At 33.3% G+C, this 20462-nt stretch overlaps 1 protein-coding gene and 1 pseudogene across 1 annotated transcript; both read right to left on the minus strand.

Annotated features, from left to right (window-relative positions):
- Positions 1-156: 156 nt before the first annotated feature.
- On the minus strand, positions 157-4287 carry LOC115985944 (annotated as a pseudogene).
- A 6489-nt stretch (positions 4288-10776) lies between these two features.
- Positions 10777-12423, minus strand: LOC115985945 (uncharacterized mitochondrial protein AtMg00810-like). Its single transcript, XM_031108827.1, has 3 exons — positions 12342-12423; positions 12082-12230; positions 10777-11718 (listed from the first exon to the last, which is right to left on the minus strand). The coding sequence occupies exons 1-3, from the start codon at positions 12421-12423 to the stop codon at positions 10777-10779; spliced, it is 1173 nt and encodes a 390-aa protein (XP_030964687.1).
- Positions 12424-20462: the final 8039 nt, after the last annotated feature.

The raw sequence follows: 20462 nt of genomic DNA on the forward strand, positions 1-20462 counted from the left end.
AAAAGAACTTGATTAATCGTGCTTCTATTTTAACGCCAATTTTAGGCACATCATATTGTCTTGGCATTGTTAAATTTTCTAAAAGAAAGTTGAAAAAATAAAAACTATAACAAAATAATATCTACCATGAAGAAAATTTTACAATTGCAACCTAATTTAAACTCGAAGAAACAAGAAGTTTGAACTAACTAGTTAGAAAATATAAAGGGACAATACTCCAGGTAGCGCCATGACATGAGCTCCCCCACTGTTATACATCCATCTATCGTGCATTCATCTCGGAAATGGACAAGCCATTCACCGAATGGGTACTTGATTCTTTATCAAGAATATTTGCCCCACTTGCTTTCCTTCCAATAGAGAATGCTGGTTTTTTAGGCAAAGCTAGTGGCATATTTTCATTTGTCAGCATAAATAGTACATCTGACATGGTAGGCCGATCAATTGCACTATCCTCTACGCATAGTAGACTAACATGAATGCATCTTAGCACTTGATATTTGACACATGAATCACTTATTGTTGGATCAACTAGTTGTATCCCTTCACCTTCTTGCCATAAATCCCATGCCTAAAAAGAAGGTTATAGTTAATTAGAATGTCTAGAATACACAATGATCAAAATATACTTAATTCAAGGTCGATGTTTACTTAACGTACATATTCTACGAGACTGATCACATGGTTAGCATGATGGAAGCTATTGTTTCTTCGACCACTGACCATTTCAAGCATTAGTACTCCAAAGCTATACACATCAGATTTAATTGAGAATACACCCTTCATAGCATACTCGGGAGACATGTAACCACTACATAAAAAGACAAAATAAACATTTTTCATTTAACAAATTAACTACTAAGCTTTTTGAAATAATGCCTAATTAGCAAAAGCCAAACGAACAAAAGTATATGGATTCATGGTTAACTATTGTGTATAAGATAAATGATGTAATTTTAACTTACTATGTTCCAACAATTCTATTAGTATTTGCTACTAGTTCATTTTGTTTGAACATTCTTGCCATGCCAAAATCAGAAATCTTTGGGTTCATATTTTCATCAAGGAGTATGTTGCTTGCTTTTAAATCTCTATGAATTACTCTTAGCCTTGAATATTTATGGAGGTATATCAATCCTTGAATAATTCCTTCAATTATGTTGAAACGTTTCTTCCAATCTAGTAGCTTGCTTCTATTTTGATCTGTCCAATACAAAATGTTAAATATGATCAATATTATACTTTTAGTAAAAAATGAAATCTTAAGATGAAAGTGAATGTTGCACAAACCAAATAGAAAGTAGTCCAAACTTTTATTGGGCATGTATTCATAGATTAACATTCTTTCTTCTCCATGAATGCAACAACCCAAAAGCTTAACAAGATTCATGTGTTGGAGTTTAGATATGAGTATTAACTCATTCTTGAACTCTTGTATTCCTTGATTTGAATATTTGGATAATCGCTTTATGGCTACATTCTGCCCTGTTAGCAAATGTCCCTGATATGATGACCAAATAAGATTAAGCCAGCATTAAATATGTTAATTAAAACATCTTTCATTTCAATCAAATTAGAACTTACCATATAAACAGGTCCAAAGCCACCCTTTCCAAGCATGTCTTCTAATGAGAAGTTATTTGTGGCGGCTGCAACATGTGCATAACTAAATACACGTAAATCATGCTCCTTTTTCCCATCAATTGAAATATCATTGACACTAGATCTCTCTAATGTCACTATATCAAGCAATTCCTTTTCATCTTTTGTTATATTATTCCCTGTTTAAATTTAAATAATATATATAACTTCAATTAATCAATAATAGAAAATCATCATGATATTGCAAAATTATAGGTTAGGTTTTGGTGTAATAGCAATCGCCTTCCACCAAAAAGAGACAAATCGGGAGTTTGAGTTTGAGAATCAACTTCTCCAAATGCGCGTGTGCGAGGGGGGGTGGTGGGGTGGTTATGGCTAACTACCATGGCTTCTCCTAGACCCTACAAAAGTGTGAGTTTTATATAGTGGGTACGACTTTTGACATACCAATTAAGTTAAATCTATATGAGAGTGATATACCTTTAGACAAAACTTTTCTCCTTAGTCGATAGAACAATAATATTATAAGAAGAGCAATAGAAATGGAGATGGAAATACCAATCCATATCCAGTTCTTCGTTCCTACATTGGTAATAAGTAGTTGTGTTAGTATGCATCATATTTAATAAAAACAAATTATATATTGCAAACTTATTGAATCTCTACAAGGAGGAAGTGAGATTTTGATGGCTTAATCACGATTCCGAAGCTTGTGGAAGAGCCACTGCTAAATATATAACATGCCTGGTGTGCATCAAGATGCCTAATTACCTTAAGAAGTTAAAGAGGTTCATATGGGCCTAGCAATTTGTTTGGAACTTTGGGTGGAGCATTTTCTTTTTATTTTAGGAATGGAGAAAGGATTTAAGAATTTATAATAAAAAATCCAAACAAGTTTTCTACATGAAACATTAAATAAAATTAAACCATTCTTTCAAATAACTAAATATTTAGAATTTTAAGAATAAGTACGAAGAAAATGTGCAATGAGCTTACAAATAAAGTAGATCTGATACAAAAACATATTTATATTTTTTAATGGCACTTGAAGTTGATGAGTACCAATAGTATTTTCATCTAAGATATATAAAATACATAATATAAGCTTAGCATACAAAAAATACATTAAAAATTGGTCAACCAAAAAAATTAAATTTAAAATTTTATGGTAATGACTTTGGTTAGGTTGGTTCTATGTTTGACCCAATCAATTTGGGTTACCATTGGGTCCGAAACCTCTTGCCAACATCTTGGGGCCACCTTCATAGGATTCTTCCCTATAATCTTGAACCTTAGTCGGACCTCAAAAATTTCAGTCGAACCTCAAAAATCTTGAACCTCTCTCGTTTACAGTTCTTTGAACAATCCAAGTCTAAAAACCATGCTATCAACTCGAACCCAATCTAAATTGAGGTTTGAAATAAAATTCCTACCAAACTCAAATCTAACTTGAGGTTTGAAATAAAATTCCTACCAAACTCAATCCAACCCATCTACTCACAAAAATCAACCCTGAGTCAGTGTCATAGGGTTGGTAGGTTGGATGGATACTTCTAAAGACTCCAAGAAGTAAAAGCCACACAACCACAGTTGTTCCAGCAAATAGCTCTACAGTCACTGATGCTAAGACTTGAATTATAGTTAACTGAAAGGTCTCCAGCTACTAAATATCCAGATCTGAGATCGAACGTGTCACCATGATGCCTACATTCTGGCTGCTTCCATCTCTGACATCCTCCATTAGTGTTATAACCATAACAATTATCAGCTCTAGCAATATCTTGTCCTTTCAAATCCTTCAATTGTCCCATAGGAGTAAGCAACCATTCTGACATGAGACTTTGATTTCTGTTACTGAAAGAGAAGTATTCTTCATCTTCATTTGAAACAATGGTGAAATCATACATAGATGTTACATCTAGTGAGATACTCTTAAATCTGTTACCTCTCTTCAAGACCCCACTTGTCCAATAAACCTCCCCTTGTCGCCGAATGATCAATTGGAACCCCTTGGGGTCCCATTCAAGCTTGCAAGGCCCTGGAACAGGGATGTCATCAGTTAACCATGATGTGAGTGACCATGTTTGGCCAGTTTTGTGGCTGACCCCTAATTTCATTCCAGGCAAAAGTGTGTCACCAGGATAATCAAAACTTTGCTATAAGACCCGTTTCATAGATCCATTTGAGTGCATTTCTTTCAAGATAAAATTTCCGGAATCCAATAGAGTAGCAACTGTGTTTTCAGTAGGTTGAGGAGAAGAGTATAGAACTACAGGATCTCCACCCTGTGGAACAATTTTCAATGTTCCCTTGTTGTCAAAGGTAAACATTCCAGAATTGTTAACAATAGGTCTGTCTCGACTACCAAACCATACAAAGACATTGAAAAAAGAACTTTGATCAGCAATCTTACATATTGCTAAGTAGGTTTTGTTAATAGCACCGTCAATCCGGTGGAAGAACCCCAAAGCGAATGTGGCTTTAGCAGAAACTATGTAAGTTGAGGAATTAAGGGTGTCACCAGGATTGAGACTGTCACCTGGGGATGATATCTCAGCACCCATTGTGCAGCATGAGGAGTCCACAAGCATGTGAAGAAGAGCAGGAAAACTAGTTTGAGGTGTACAACATTGGTAAAATTCATTGGGAAGGTCTGAAAGAATATTAGAGGAGTAATTGGATCAATACAGTATGGTTGATCCAATTACTTGGTGGTATATTATTTATAGCCATCACATTTTTTTTTTTTTTTTGAGAAAATAGCCATCAAAATATGGCATATTCTTTTGGGGGAGCAGTTTGGGTCCAATGTCTAATGGCTGGACCCGTTGAGATGGTGTCACGTGTTCATTTTTTAACATTTGTCACAATCTACTTTGGTCCAATGCACTAGAAATACTGGACATAATCTAGACCCTTCTTTTGGCTAGTTTTTACACACTGACCACAATGCAATGACCTCATAATTTTAAGTCACCATTGAATCGGTGTGTAACAGATTTTCCTCTTTTTTTATTTTTTTTATTACTAAATCTTAGTATGGTATATTATGTATTAACTAGTATGTAATCCTGTGTATATCTACAGGTACATTTAAAAACAATCACAATTATATATATATATATTATGAAAAATATATATGATTTAGAATCTAATTGGATCTAGACTTTTCGGTTTTTGCACCCAATAATTCACTTGCTACAAAAATTAAAAAATTAGATAGGACACTTTCTTTTCTTTTGCTTTTTTGAGGGGGAAAACTGGAAATTTTATTAATGTAAGCCTATCAAATTAGCTTGTAAAATAAAAAGTATTTGTGATAGAACATCCTCTATCCATACTAAAAAATCTGGAATGCCTATTGCATATCTAGTCAGACTATGCACTACTTGATTACCGTCTCTCATAATTCTTCAAAATTATGAGACAAAGCCTTAACATCCTCTAAAAACAGTTAGATAGGACACATGGTGCAATATTGAACTATAATTAAAATTTAATTTAGAATCTAATTGAATTTAGACTCTTTGATTTTTGTATCTAATAATTCACTTGACATACAAATTTAAAAATTAAATGAGACACGTGGTACAAAATTAGACTACAATTTAGAATTTAATTAAATTTTCTCTCAGTTTTAACTATATATATATATATATATATATATAGATGATTGCCTAAAGTCCAAAGAACAAAATAATATTACTCCTTAACCGTGATGCTGTGAACATAGGTAAAATGTTTGGACGTATATTTTGACCCACTGAACGCACATTTTTTCTCAACAAAATTTATAGACCAATGGACCCATATTGGATTATTGGGTCAATTACGCGTGAAATTTTTTTAGTGGACCATCAATTCCACTTTATTGATTTTTTTGATGTTGAAATTAATTTAATTAGATGATTTTTTTTTTCTCAAAAAAAAAAAGATGATTTTTTTTTCTTTTAAAACCATGTTGTTTAAATTTTTTTTTTCTTTTGTTAATAATTTAATGGGAAACAAAAATAAAAAATGCTATTTAATTGATCTTGTTGTTTGATCTTTTTTTTTTATTATTTGTTTTTTTTTTTAAGAGATCTTGTTGTTTGATCAGTATCACGTTTTAACGCATATATAAAATTAAAAATAAATTCTTTTCAAAAAAAAATTAAAAATAATTTGGTAACATATTCACTTGAACATCTAATATCTAATGAATATCTAGTGAATATCTGTGAATATTATTAGATATACACTCGATCAGTTTCTAAAAAAGAAAAAGAAAAAAAGAAGAAGATATTCACTCAAACATGGTTCACAGCATGCCTCCTTGACAATCACATTTTGCAAAACTTCTCGTTGGCATAATGACGCGAAGTGTGAACAGAAGATAAAATATATAAATGCTTGACTGCATTTACTCTGTGTGACCTTGGGTCTGGGCTGAGATTCTTTAGGTAGGATGTCACATTATAGGATCTTGGATGTGGAAATTTCCCGATTTGGGTGAACAAGCCGAAGAATTTTCAAATTTTAGCCATAGTTTGATTTTACCGTATGCCTGGGAAAAAGAATTTCAATAAAGCTAAGTATATAATAAAAAGGGTCATGCTAACTGGTGCTCTTAGGACAATGATTAACAATCAATTTTAGGAAAGTTTTTACACTACTTTTGTGATAAATTAAAAAAGCTGTCAAAACGTTAATTACTTTTTAATCTTTTCCCATAAAACTTTATTTAAATGGATTGTTAACTATTACTCTAAAGACATTTATTAGCATTTTCCTTATAAAAAAATATAAGAGAAAAGTTAATTGATATCCTAAGAGAATTGTAATATAAAATATTTTTAGAAACTTTTTATATGAAAAAAATAATTAATTTTTTTTGAAGATTTTTAATATTTCCTATTAAATAGGTGTAAATTTTTTTCTAAAATGGTTTATTCATAATTGCCTTAAAGACGCCCGTTAACATGACTCAAAATTTGAAGTATTCAAAATTAGTGTGCCAATTTTTTTTAATGACCCATATGTTAGATGATAGGTTAATTTAGGAATAGTGTGAAATTGATGTGAAGTAGAGAAAGAATTTTCAAATTTTTGGTTCCAATGAACTAGAGAAGGATTTTTCAAATTTAGGCTAGGATTTGTGTGTTCCATATCCCAACTAAAAATTCAGCCCCATCATTTCCAAAATTTCTAAAAAAATCTTTCAGGCTGCTGAGACAACAAGATTGATTTGAAAAATATCTGAATTTCTCATTAGGATAAGTAGATACAAATGCTCTGTTTTTAACTTTTTATATGACTAATCACTAAACAAAGCATAACAAAAGTTAATTAACCAACCAATCACTGCCTTCTAATCGTTGCATAGTAATTAACAAACAAAACTTACATAGAGAGACTTTTATTAAATGACCACCGCGCACCTTTGGTGCAGCGGTCACTCTACAAGTATAAGTACTTGTGGGGTGTGGGAGGCAAGGGTCAGGGTTCAAATCTCTAAGAGGGAACTTCATACATATAAACACTTAAATTAAGTTAGAGTAGAAATTTCATCTTGTATAAAAAAAAAAATGATTTTTATTAAATGGCTAAATTGCAAATTACACCCCTAAAGTTTGGGGGTATTTGGATTTTACACCATGAAGGTTCAGAATTTGAATTTTATCCTGTAAATTTTAAGAGTGTTTTGATTTTATATCCTGAGTTTCAAATTTTGGATTTTGTACTCCTAAAGTTTAAGGGTGCTTGGATTTTATGCCCTAAAGTTTGGATGTATTTGGATTTTACGCTATGAAGTTTCAGAATTTATATTTTACTCCTTAAAGTTCTATTCCATTTGCATTAGCAATTTCTCGATCATTATTTTATCATTTTATTATACAATGCCAATTTTAATTATTATCAGAATGATTGAGAACAAATGGCACAACAGCTTGAAGGGAACAAGTCTGATAAGAAGGCAAAATGCAAGTTGTAAGAAGTGGAGCTAAACGACAGATTAGAGTAGACGACTTGTACTTTTGTAGTAGTCACGTGTGTAGCACATGTTTAGTTAGCTTGTTTTGGAGGGGTAGTCTTTATAGTTTGGAAGTTAGTTAAGGCTTTGGTTTTGTAAAATCTAAATTCTGAAATTTTAAGATGTAAAATTTAAATTTTGAAATTTGGAAGTCAGTTATGAATAAAATCTAAATTCTGAAACTTCAAAGTGTAAAATCTAAATTCTGAAATTTTAGAACGTAAAATCTAAATACTCCCAAATTTTAGAAATGTAGTTTGCAATAACCTTATTAAATTTAAAAGTCAGATATTATTAAAAATTATCAAAATTGAATTTTTTACAATGGACATTCTCACTTTCCATCACTTAGAATTAACCGAACTAAAATAGAGGGGTCAATTTTATCTTTTGTGCTAGTTCAAGGGTTTAAAAATATAAATTGATATTAAAGAAGGGCTATGTTTAAAAATGAGCAAAAACTCAAGAAGTGTCTATGCATTATCTTTGCCTTTTAATATTAACATCTTAGCTAGTTGGTTTATGTACAATTTTTTAAAATCCTCATTTTATATATATATATATATATATATATATATATAACTGAATGGAAGGAACTTTCTGTGAAGACGAAATTATTTATGAAATCACGTTCTATTTTTTTCGTTAAATGTAAAAAAGGGAATTTGATCTGGGGCTAAACCTCACAATAGGAATAGATACATGCCCCTTTAAGAAAATTATGGGGTGACTACTCTCAAATAATTGGGTTTAAATTGTAAAACCATCAAATCAGCTGAATTCAATTATTAGATATCCACTCGAACATGGTTCACAGCTTGCCTGCTCGATGATCACATTTTGCAAAACTTCTCATTGGTATAATGATGGCAAGTGTGAACATAATATAAAACATAAAAATGCTTTCATCCAAAAAAAAAAAAAAATTAAATGCTTGACTGCATTTAGTCAGTGTGACCTTGGGTCTGGGCAGAGAACTTTCGGTAGGATGTCAGATTATAGGATCTTGGACGTGGAAATTTCCCGATTTGGGTGAACGAGTCGAAGAATTTTCAAATTTTAGCCATAGTTTGATTTTAGCGTATGTCTGGGAAAAAGAATTTCAATAAGCCTAGGTACATAATAAAAAATTTAAGCAAAAAGTTAATTGATGCCCTAAGAATATTGTAATATAAAATATTTTTAGAAACTTTTTTGTATGATTAATTAGGTGTTGAAATTTTTCTAAAATGATTTATTCACATGAACTAGAGATAGGTTGATTTAGAAATGGTGTGAAATTGTTGTGTACAGAAAGAATTTTCATATTATTGGTTCCAATGAACTAGCTAGAGAAGGGTTTTTCAAATTTAGTGTCAGTTTGGCATGATTAATTTAACTAACTTATTTTATTATTCAGCTTATTTTTGCTATTATTCATGAGCTTCATTGTACTTTTTGATACTATTTATGAGTCCCATTGTACTATTCAGTCCATCATTTCTAAAATTTCTAAAAACTATTTCGGGCTACTGAGACAACAGGATTGATTAGAAAAATATATCAATTTCTCACTAGGATAAGTAGATACAAATGCTCTGTTTTTATATGACTAATCACTAAACAAAGCATAACAAAAGTTAGTTAACCAACCAATCACTGCCTTCTAATCGTTGCATTGTAATTAACAAATGAAACATACAAAGAGAAACTTTTATTAGAGAGAGCAATAGTCAAAAGTTACATACATAAGAGTATAATGCAAACTTTATCGTGCAGTTATATTAGAAATAAACCTGTCATTGAATGAATGAATTTTTGATTCATTTTCACGTGTACACCTCATTTACTTTTCTTCCAAATGAAAACGCTGGTTTTTTTGGCATTGGCAATGGCATATTTTCATTTGTCAACATGGATATAATTTCAGACATCGTTGGTCTATCAAATGCACACTCTCTTCTACGCATAAGAGACTAACCTGTATGCATCTTAACAGTTGCTGTGTAATACATGAATCACATAGTGTTGTATCCATTATCTCTACCCATGTGCCTTCCTTCCACAAGCCCCATGCCTGAGTCAAGAATTAATATTGTATAAATGTCAATTGCACACATAATAAAAATGTCAACAAATTTCATGTGTTTGACGTACATATCTAACTAGATTGAGTGGGTGCTCAACGTGGTAAAAGCTGTTAATTTTTCTGCCACTCAAAATTTCAAGTATTAGAACTGCAAAACTGTAGATATTAGATTTTATGGGAAAAAAATTCTCTCCATAGCATAATCAGGAGAAATATATCCACTACATCAAATAAAAAAACAAGTATTAAGTTTATAAATACATCAATAAGCATGTGGAAGAAATAATGCTAAGAATTTAAAGTAAAAATATATAAGAATGAATATATTTGTTTACTTACTATGTCCCCACAACCTTGGTAGTACTTGCTTCTTGTTCATTTTGTTGAAAAATTCTGGCCATGCCAAAATCAAAGATTTTGGGGTTCATATTTTCATCAAGGAGTATATTGCTAGCTTTTAAATCTCTATGAATCACTCTTAATCTAGAGTATTTATGGAGGTGAATCAATCCTTGAGCAATTCCTTTGATTATGTTGAGGCGTTTCTTCCAATCTAGTATTTTGCTTCTATTTGAATCTGTCTAACATAAAAATGTATATATGATATAGATATAAATAATTTAATAGAGGAAATCACATGAAGTCTAAAGATAATTATGAATGTTTTTCGAACCAAATATAATGTAATCCAAGCTTTTGTTGGGCATGAATTCATATATTATCATTCTTTCTTTTCCACAACTGCAGCAACCTAGATTTTTAACAAGATTCATGTGTTGGAGTTTAGATATAAGTATTGTTAACAATATAAAGTGAGAGGGAGAAAGACTGAATAGTCTATATATTATATGTGTAAACAATAATGTACAATAGAGGGCCTTATATAGGCTAGGTATGTGTGCAATACAAGTAATATGAGTAAACTACAAGTACAGTATATTGGGCTAAGCCTAATGGGCTAATCTAGTCTAAGCTATACACTAACACCCCCCCCCCCTCAAACTTGAGGTGGCAAAGAGGAAGCCAACTAGAGTTTGGATATAAGATCTCGAAGACGACCAGGCAAGTGAATCTTGGTGAAGATATTAGCAGGCTATTCAATAGAGGAGATGGAGAACAACTTGAGATTGCCTTTCTTAAGATGCTGGCGATTGATGTGGCGGTCGATCTCAATATGCTTGGTGCGTTCATGGAAGACATCTTTACGAGTAATGTAGATAGCACTACGATTGTCACAATAAAGAGGAGTGGCAGTGGGCTGTGAAGCATCCATGTCAGCCAAGAGCCAATGTAGCCTGACAAGCTCGCAGGTGGTGTCTGCAAGGGCATGATACTCAACCTCAGTACTGGAATGGGAAACCACATCCTGCTTCTTACTACGCCATGAGACAAGAGAAGTACCAAATAGGAAACAGAAATCTGTGATAGAGCATCGATCAGTCGGATCACCTACCCAATTCACATTTGAATAAGCATGAAACTCGAGAGAAGACCGAGAGGAGTAGTAGAGTCCATGACAAAGTGTGTCCTTGACATATCGAAGAATCCAAAGAATGGAAGCATAGTGGACAGAATGAGGGGCATCCATGAACTTATTGACCATACCCACGGCATGTGAAATATCCGGACGAGTAATAGTGAAATAGATCAAACTACCAACCAACTGACAATAGCTAGTAGCATCGGATATAGGTTCACCATCCAAGGGTGTGAGCTTTGCACTGTATTCCAAGGGAGTGGAAATAGTCTTGTTGTTGGTGATACTGGCTTTGGAGAGAAGATCAGAAGCATATTTAGCTTGGGAAAGATAGTAGCCTTCAGAGGATGAGATAACCTTCAGCCCAAGAAAATAGCTGAGAGAGCCCAGATCTTTCATCTCAAAATGTTGACTAAGGAAGTGCTGAAGAAAGCGAACATCTATAGAATCATCTCCAGTAATAATCATATCATCAACATAAAGAAGAATAAGAGTGATACCATTAGAGAATCTTTGAACAAAGAGAGCAGTGTCATGAGGACTCAAAGTGAAACCGTGCTGAGCAACAATTGAGCTAAACTTTTCAAACCAAGATTGCTTAAGGCCATAAAGAGCACGGCTAAGGTGACAAACTTGGCTGCCTGAGTGTGGATAACGACAAAGGTGACAAACTTGTATTTAATATTTTCGTTATCAAGTTGGAATCTCCTTGTAGCTCAAACTGATCCTGTAAAATGAAGTGTATATGTATTATAAAAATATTATTATATGAATTTAATATGCTTAGTGACAACAAAGACGAGTTAGACACTATCAATGTAAATTTACCGCGATATTTTGGAGCACCACATCTCTAGTAGTAGCATCAAAACTTTTCCAATTTTTCACGTCGTAACTGGACAAATTACTTCACACTTATACGCCAATTTGATTGACAAGCTTGCACACATTCTTCCCAATAGGAGCATCATACTCTGCAGCTATACGTACGGGCATCTTATCACTTTTTTCAACATGTACCCGTACTACTATACTACGTGTTGTTCCACGAGTATTTCTGCTAGTAGATCCTATTTAAACATTATCAATGTTAAAAAATTATACATTCCATGTACATTAAGTATAATGTCAATAGTAAAGACAGGGTGCAGTTGTAATTAAGTATGTTTTATGTAATTTACCAGTCATGCTAGTTAATGCGTCAATAGCCTCCACTCTAGAAGAACTTTGGGCGAGAGGATTTACTTCAGGAAGTATTTCCATAGATTGAATGGTAGATTGGACCACCGGGATATGTGTCTCACCTTACAAGCATATAAGTCGTCCTAGTGCCATCTATAACTAACGAACATACATATAATTGAACAACAAAGTCATTATAAATAATGGAACAACAAAGTTATTATCTATTGTACCCTATGAAACATCTATTGTACCTTATGGATTAAAGAATTAGATGACTCATCATCATTGTCATCGTCACCAATAGGTGGTACATAATCATCGTCTACCACAACACTAGCTCTACTTCTTTTCCCTTTTGCACAACTGGACTGAGTAGAATCCTTTAGAAAAGTTGAGATATGCTTCAATCCCAAAGCATTAATTCTCTCTTGATTTTGTCTCATTCTATCCAATCTTGCCATCTCATAACTTGGTATATTATGAGTGTATTTGGCATTTTTGGGCATTTTTTGAAACTATGTATTGACATGAAAGATAAGTACAATTGCTACTAACTTAACATCATAGTTCATACCATTATCCATATCAAGCAATTCACAAGTGCAAAATTTGAACATAATTGCTGCTAACTCAACACAACAAATGACCACATCAATATCCATATCAAGTTTAAGATAAGTACAAAACATCTCAATAACAATTACTACTAACTTTACATATCATAGTCCACACCATTATCCATATCAAGCAATTCATAAGTTCTAAATTTGAACACAATTGTTACTAACTCAACACAACAAATGACTACATCAATATCCATATCAAGTTCAAGATAAGAACAAAACATCTCAATAACAATTACTACTTAGACAAGTATAAAACTTTAAGACAAGTACACAACATTTAAGACAATTGTTATGAACTTTACATATCATAATCCATATCAAGATCAATATTAGGTATGTCATGCTCTTCATTTTGATTAGCATCTCTTGAAGTTCCACCTTCAGGAACAACCTCAGTTTCAACATCACCCATACAATACTTAATAATATTGTCTTCAACATTGATAATGACAACATCAACAATTGCTTCTTGTTGGAATGCATCACTATCTTTTGTATTATCATTAGATTCTCCGTCCCCAACTTCCGGGACATCAAACACTCCCTTATGTTGGATGCATTGCACAATTTTTCAAAAGTCACGCAATTTGGTATCTTGAAGGTAGAAAGCTTGTTTCGCTTGACTAGGAAGTATAAAATGGTCATTTTAATACCACCGACTTGTAACATCAATGCTCGTGTAGTGTGCATTGGTTCTTATCATTCTCCTTCGACCATTGGTACCAGTATTGTATCATTCACACTGGAACAAAACAACTTTATGGTGAAAAATATACTCTAATTCCCAAATTTTGCACACATGACTATAGAAGTCATGCATTTCTCCCTCATGGTCCCCTTCAGTACATATACCACTATTTTGGGTTACATGACAATTGTCTAGGTCCCTTGTATGAAACTTTACACCATTGACCATACAAACTATGTACTCCTTCACATTTGGCTTAGGACCATTTGCTAATGACCATAACTGTTTAATAGCTTTTGATGACTCGTTAACTTTCAATCTATTCATCTATAATGATACACAAGTGATATTAATTAGTAATAAGCAATGACAAATAAATTTAAATGTTTAAATTTATTAGTGTGTAATTAAATTTCAAATGTCTTACACATTTTCTAAACCACTTGGGAAACTCTTGTCGTTGGATTTGAGTTATGGCTTCTCCAATAGGATTATGTAATGTGCTTTTATGTTCGCTGTTAAAAATAAGGTGATTTATTTTCAGCTCAGCATTGCAGATAATATTTAAAACTTGATTAAACAATATATGCATATGAAATCACATACTTTAAATAAGGCTCTAACTCAGGATTATTGTACAACAAGTACCAATAAGTAGTGTCAAGCAATACACGAGACAAGTCGCCATCATTCCACCTATCACCTGTAGGTCAGGCAGTCTGTGAAAAAACCATCAATCCTTCATTAGATTCACCAAAATCTTCATTTCTTTCTCTTCGGTTATGCACAGTTTCGATCCCATCAATATACAAACACTAGTTCTTAATACATTCTTTAAGAATGTAAGCCTCTGCAATTGAAACTTCTAGTTGAGCTCGGTTGGAAACATATCTTTTCAATTTTCCAAGGTACCTACGAGGAAAAAATATGCACAATATGTGATTGTATACCACGTCGGAAAGATGCAATTGATGAATGCATCAAAGGATCTAATTACCTTTCAATTGGATACATCCATCGATAAAGTACCGGGCCTCCTAGAATTGCTTCTCGAGGCAAGTGAGCAGCAAGGTGGACTATAACATCAAAGAATGCTGGAGGAAAGAACCTCTCAAGCTTGCACAGTATAAGAACTATACAATCTTCTAGTTTCTCCAATTCACTCCGCTTTAGGGTCCTTAAGCATAAATCTTGGAAGAAGTTGCCTAGCTCAAACAATACAATACTAATGTCCTTATCTGCAAACCCTCGCAACCCAATTGGAAGAATTCGTTGTAGTAGCACATGACAGTCGTGGCTTTTCAAACTAGATAATTACCATTTTTTGCATTCATTGACCTTGATATGTTGGCTGCATAGCCATCCGGATACTTGATTGATTTCAAAATGTAATAAAAACCATCCCTTTCATTGGGGTTTAATGAAAAGAAAGCCCAAGGCTTGTCATATGATCCATCAGGATGTTGTTTCAAATGCAACGTGTGCCTAAAGTTCATATTTTGCAAGTCTATCTATGCCTTATCAGTGTCCTGGTTTTTCCCTTTAATGCCCAACAAAGTACCATAAGTACTCTCACTAAAGTTCTTCTTCACATGCGTGACATCAATGTTATGCTTAAACTTCTTATTTTTCCAATATGGAAGCTTGTACAAAATACTTACCTTTGACCGATTTGGCTCCCCAATGAGTTGTCTCTTCTTGTTACTTGGATGCTTTCCTAAAATTATATTTGACATTCTAAATAGCTACTCTTGTATCTTTCCCACTTGTAACTCTAAAGATCTCTTCTGTTTCTTCGGTAAACCATTATGCAACCGACTATATCTCCAATGATGTTCCATAGGCAAATAAGTTCGATGGTTAATGAATCCAATTTTATTTTCCAAAGCTTTTGAATATGGTTTATCGTTACAAGTGTAACAAGAATGATAACCCTTTGTCTTCCACCAGGACACATTACCAAATCTAAGATAGTCATGTATTGTCCACAACAAAGTTGCATGCATCTGGAAATACTCTTTACTATAAGCATCATAAGTTTCTACACCTTCTTCCCACAACTCCTTCAACTCGTCAACCAATGGTTTCAAGTAAATATTAATCTTATTTCCCGGTTGATGGGGACCAGGAATAAGCAAAGACAACATAAAATATGGCTCTTTCATAACCAGCCAAGGCAATAGGTTATAGGGGGATAAGTATGACAGGCCACATACTATAATTGTTGTTCATATTTCTAAAAGGGTTAAATCCATTTGTAGCCAATCCCAACCTTACACTGCAACGTTCAAGGGCAAAATCAAGATATTGCAAATCAAACTCCTTCCACTCCTCATTATCAGGCGGATGCCTCATTATCCCATCATCCACATATTTGTTTATATACCATCTCATGTCCTTAGCTCTTTGGCCTGACATGTACAATCTCCTCAGTATCGATGTCAACCGGAAGTAACGCAATATCTTATGAGGAATCTTCTTACCTTGGGCAAGTGTATCCTTGTACTTAGGCGCCTCACACACCGGCCATTTATTAAGGTTTTCATTTTCCTTCCAAAATAGTGCACAATCATTTTTGCATGCATCTATATGCTCGTATGACATGCCCAAGTCATGTAATATCTTCTTTGCTTCATAAGTTGACCTTGGAACCAATTTATCTTTCGGTAAAACCTTTGTTAGCAATTCTAGCATCATATCAAGTCCTTTATTACTCAAGTTGGTCATTACCTTTACATTCAACATCTCAATAAAAAACTTCAAGATACTATAATCAGTGCAACCCGGATACAATTCATGTTTTGCATCTTCCTCAAGTTTGTCAAAATGACGCACTTCCTCATCTTCAGTTGCGTTTCTTGGTTCCCCTTTAATTTGGTCACTTACCAAGGCATTGATACCATCCATATGATCACCATCCAACATTTCATTATCATGAATGTTCTCGTTCAATACACGAGATTTTCCATGATTATACCAATTAATTTAAGATTGCATAATACCATGATGAAGCAAATGGATACGCATAGTATGAAGAGATTATCAATAGCAATTCACATAGTGAATATACGGGCACAAAATATTACCACTCAAGTCCACAACCGCCTTTGCAAAATTAATAAATGCATTGACCCCTTCAATATATGGACGACTTAATCTGCCATTAGGTGTCTTACCCATTATCATCCAACTTTTATCCATGTTTGACTACAATTGCAAGGTGAATGCTATTTTAGCAAAATAAGGACAACTTACGTATAATGTATTCTAACATCTAAGTCTATAAGCTACTTAGGTAAAATAAGGACAACTCATGCACAATATCCCATTCATGAATGCACAAGTCTATGTTAATACTTAAACAAATATACATTGCACACTCAAATACTCCCAATATTAGTTTAAACTACCTTATAATATAATACAAGCCATCCACTTTCTCCAACATAACAACTTACCATAAAACCAATCACAAACATTACAAGTAGAGAGTTTTACAAGAATTTATATAAAATAAAATACTATTCAACACATTTAATCAACAATACTCATTCACATTTGCAAGAAATGAAAAACACTCCCAATATGAATTTAAACCACCTTATAACACCATGCGAGCCACTCGCTTGCTCCAACACAACAACCCACCACAAAACCAATTTCCAACATCACAAATATAGAGTGTTACAAATATTTAAATCATATAAAATGCTATTCATCACATCTAATCAACAATACTTATTCAAATTTGCAAGAAACGAAAAACACTCTCAATATGAATTTAAACCACCTTATAAAATTATGCAAGTCACCCGCTTACTCCAACACAACAACCCACTTCAAAACCAATTTCCAACATCACAAGTATAGAGTTTTACAAGTATTTAAATCAAATAAAATCTATTCATCTTATCTAATCAATAATACTCATTCAAACTAACAACCCACAAGAAAACCAATCACAAACATCACAACTATAATGCTTACAAGTATTGAAATCTACTATTTATCACATTTAATCAACAATACCCAATCATAATTCAAAAGAATGTAAAACACTCCCAATATGTATTTAAACCACCTTATAACACTATGTAAGCCACTCACTTGCTCCAACACAACATATCACCACAAATCTAATTTCCAACATCACAAGTATAAAATTTTATAAGTTTTTAACTAGAATTTATTTACTTTGATCAAGCTAAACTTACAACTTTCAGAAAAAAAAAAAAAAAAAATCCAAAGTTATTGCAAATAATGTGTATTTAGCCTACAAAAGAAAACTTCAATTTATAAGTCCTTCAATCTTGAAAATGATATAACTACCAGAAACAATAAAAAAGAAAAAATTATACCTATGAAAATTAATGAAGAAGAGTTAGGAGCTTAGTTGATGACTATAAGGAATACATGGGTATCAACATGGAATTAAACTATTAATTATTACAAGGAATGCCCAACATTTCTACTTACATAGACCCATGCTGTAAGTGCTGAATTAAAAAATAAAAAATAAAAGGCCCTACTTCAACATCAATTGCAATACCACCAGCTATAAAGTTGCTGTGAGGATGTGGAGAGATAAAAATTGATGAAGAGCTAATTCAAAAAATCAGGGAATTCAGAAGCATAGAAAAGTAGCCAAGAAATATTAAAAAATGGGACATGTTACAGAGGATATTAATGGTACCAGTTGTGCCACCAGCCAAGAGAAATGTTTACACATAATAAAGTATGAAGACTGAACACAACATCACCATAATTATAATACAAATCACAAGCATCCACATAATAAAAAAGAACCTAACCAAAGAGGCACACACAAGCAAATCTACTGCCTAGCCCTCTATTTGGTTGATATGAAAGCCTTTTACAAGATAATATACCAAAAAATTGTCCATTGTTCATTTAGTTTCCTAAATTACAAGACATACAGCTCAACTACAACATATCATAGCACAATAAAGTTTAAAAAATAAAAATAAAAATAAAATTGCACATTATAGAGCAAGCAAATTTGGAATGTGAATGAGAGCTTTTAGATGCTTGATAGTATATAAAAATCCAAAAAATCCACACAGACCCTTTATTTTCAGGGACTTCAACTACAAAACCCTTGAGTAGAAAAAACCCCAATTTGCAAGATTCTCAGAAGACCCACCAGATCAAGCAACTCACAAAACCAATCAAGTCCCTTACTTCACTCACAATCAACTATATTGTACAAAAACATTATACTAAAAAAAAAAACCATGTTTATTTTTAACTAAAATCACTGAAAAATAAATACCCACCAACGAAAAACACCAAAAATTTTGAAATTTACATTTTCCAAGTACTAATAGTAATAAAAAGAAAATAGTGCCAAAATCTTCTCACAATTAAAGGGGAGGAGAGTAAGTTTTACCTATTAACAAGCCTTGACTTTTCTCTGTACAAAATGAGGATTCTTGTTGGCTAAAATTTGCTTGACAGTCTCCGCATAAACAAAAGTGACAAAACCAAACATCCTAACATCTTGAACCAAAAAAGGAATCCCAAATTTGCCGCAAAACATGGAATTTTGATTAGCTCAGAAACCAAAAAAGAAAAGCAATAAATAAATATAATTTCAGAGTCTCTTACTTGAAGTAGTAAGAAAGGGAGAAAAAAAAAAGAAAAAAGGTTGAATCAGTGAAGGGAAGGTGAAGGGTTATCGGTTGGAAGTGGGAGGTGAAGGATCAGTCGGGAGTAGGAGGCGAAGGGCTAGTTAGGGGTTGAACTGGTGAACGGTTGGTGATTAGGAGTGGGAGGCAAAGGGTCGGTGTGGATGGGAGCCAAAGGGTCGTGGGAGCTGAATCGGCGAAGGGAAGGCTAACGGTCAGTGTGGGTGGGAGCCGAAGGGCTGTGGGAGCTGAATCAGTGAAGGGAAGCTGAAAGGTCGATGTGGGTGGGGGCCGAAGGGTCATTGGGGGTTGATCGGCGATGATGAGCAAGCTTTAACGATGATGAGCAAGCTTTAGCGGCGATGACAACGAGCCAAATTGACGGCCGAATCGCGGATGGGCTATGAGGGAGAGATTGAGGGAAAGAGAGAAAAAAACCAGAAAAAGAGAAAAAGTGAAACAAAGAAAAAAAAAAGGGCTGAGCTCATATTAGTATAAAATGTTTAGTGACGAACTCAAATTCGTCGCTATTGGATACCTTTAGCGATGAACTCGGATTTGTCACAGACAATGTACTAATATTTATGTTTTATTTTTAGCGATGACTTATTTTCGTCACTATATGTTATATTTAGTGACGAAATAATTTTTGTCACTAATAGTGTTCTTACTAACACCTTTAGCGACGAAAGTTTTCATCGCAAAAAACTTAAACTTTTAGCGATGAAAAGGTTCGTCGCTCAGAATTTAGTTTGGCACCAACATTTTTCGCTTGGCGCCTGAGTTCATATTAGTATAAAACATTTAGTGACGAACTTGGATTTGTCGCTATTGGCTACTTTTAGCGATGAACTTGGATTCATCGCTGATAATGTATTGATCTTTATGATTTTATTTTTAGTGACGACTTATTTTCGTCACAATATGTTATATTCAGCGACAAAATAGTTTTCGTCACTAATAGTGTTCTCACTAACACCTTTAGCAATGAAAGTTTTCGTCGCAAAAAAATTAAACTTTTAGTGACAAAACATTTCGTCGCTGTAGCTGAATTTAGTTTGCCGCCAACATCTTTCGCTTGGCGCTTGAGTTCAACACAACATATAGCGATGAAAATTAGATTTCGTCGCTAAATATTACTAATTTTTTTTATAA

The sequence above is a fragment of the Quercus lobata genome, chromosome 4, assembly GCF_001633185.2.
Source record: "Quercus lobata isolate SW786 chromosome 4, ValleyOak3.0 Primary Assembly, whole genome shotgun sequence".
NCBI lineage: Eukaryota > Viridiplantae > Streptophyta > Magnoliopsida > Fagales > Fagaceae > Quercus > Quercus lobata.

Bases quoted from the DNA above. Each gene is read 5' to 3' on its own strand.
- LOC115985945 (XM_031108827.1), bottom strand. From the start codon at position 12,423: ATGGAAATACTTCCTGAAGTAAATCCTCTCGCCCAAAGTTCTTCTAGA. The intron at 12,231-12,341 runs GTAAATTACATA...ATGTTTAAATAG, and splicing joins CGCATTAACTAGCATGACTG to GATCTACTAGCAGAAATACT. The intron at 11,719-12,081 runs GTATAAGTGTGA...ATTGTTGCTCAG, and splicing joins AGCTTGTCAATCAAATTGGC to CACGGTTTCACTTTGAGTCC.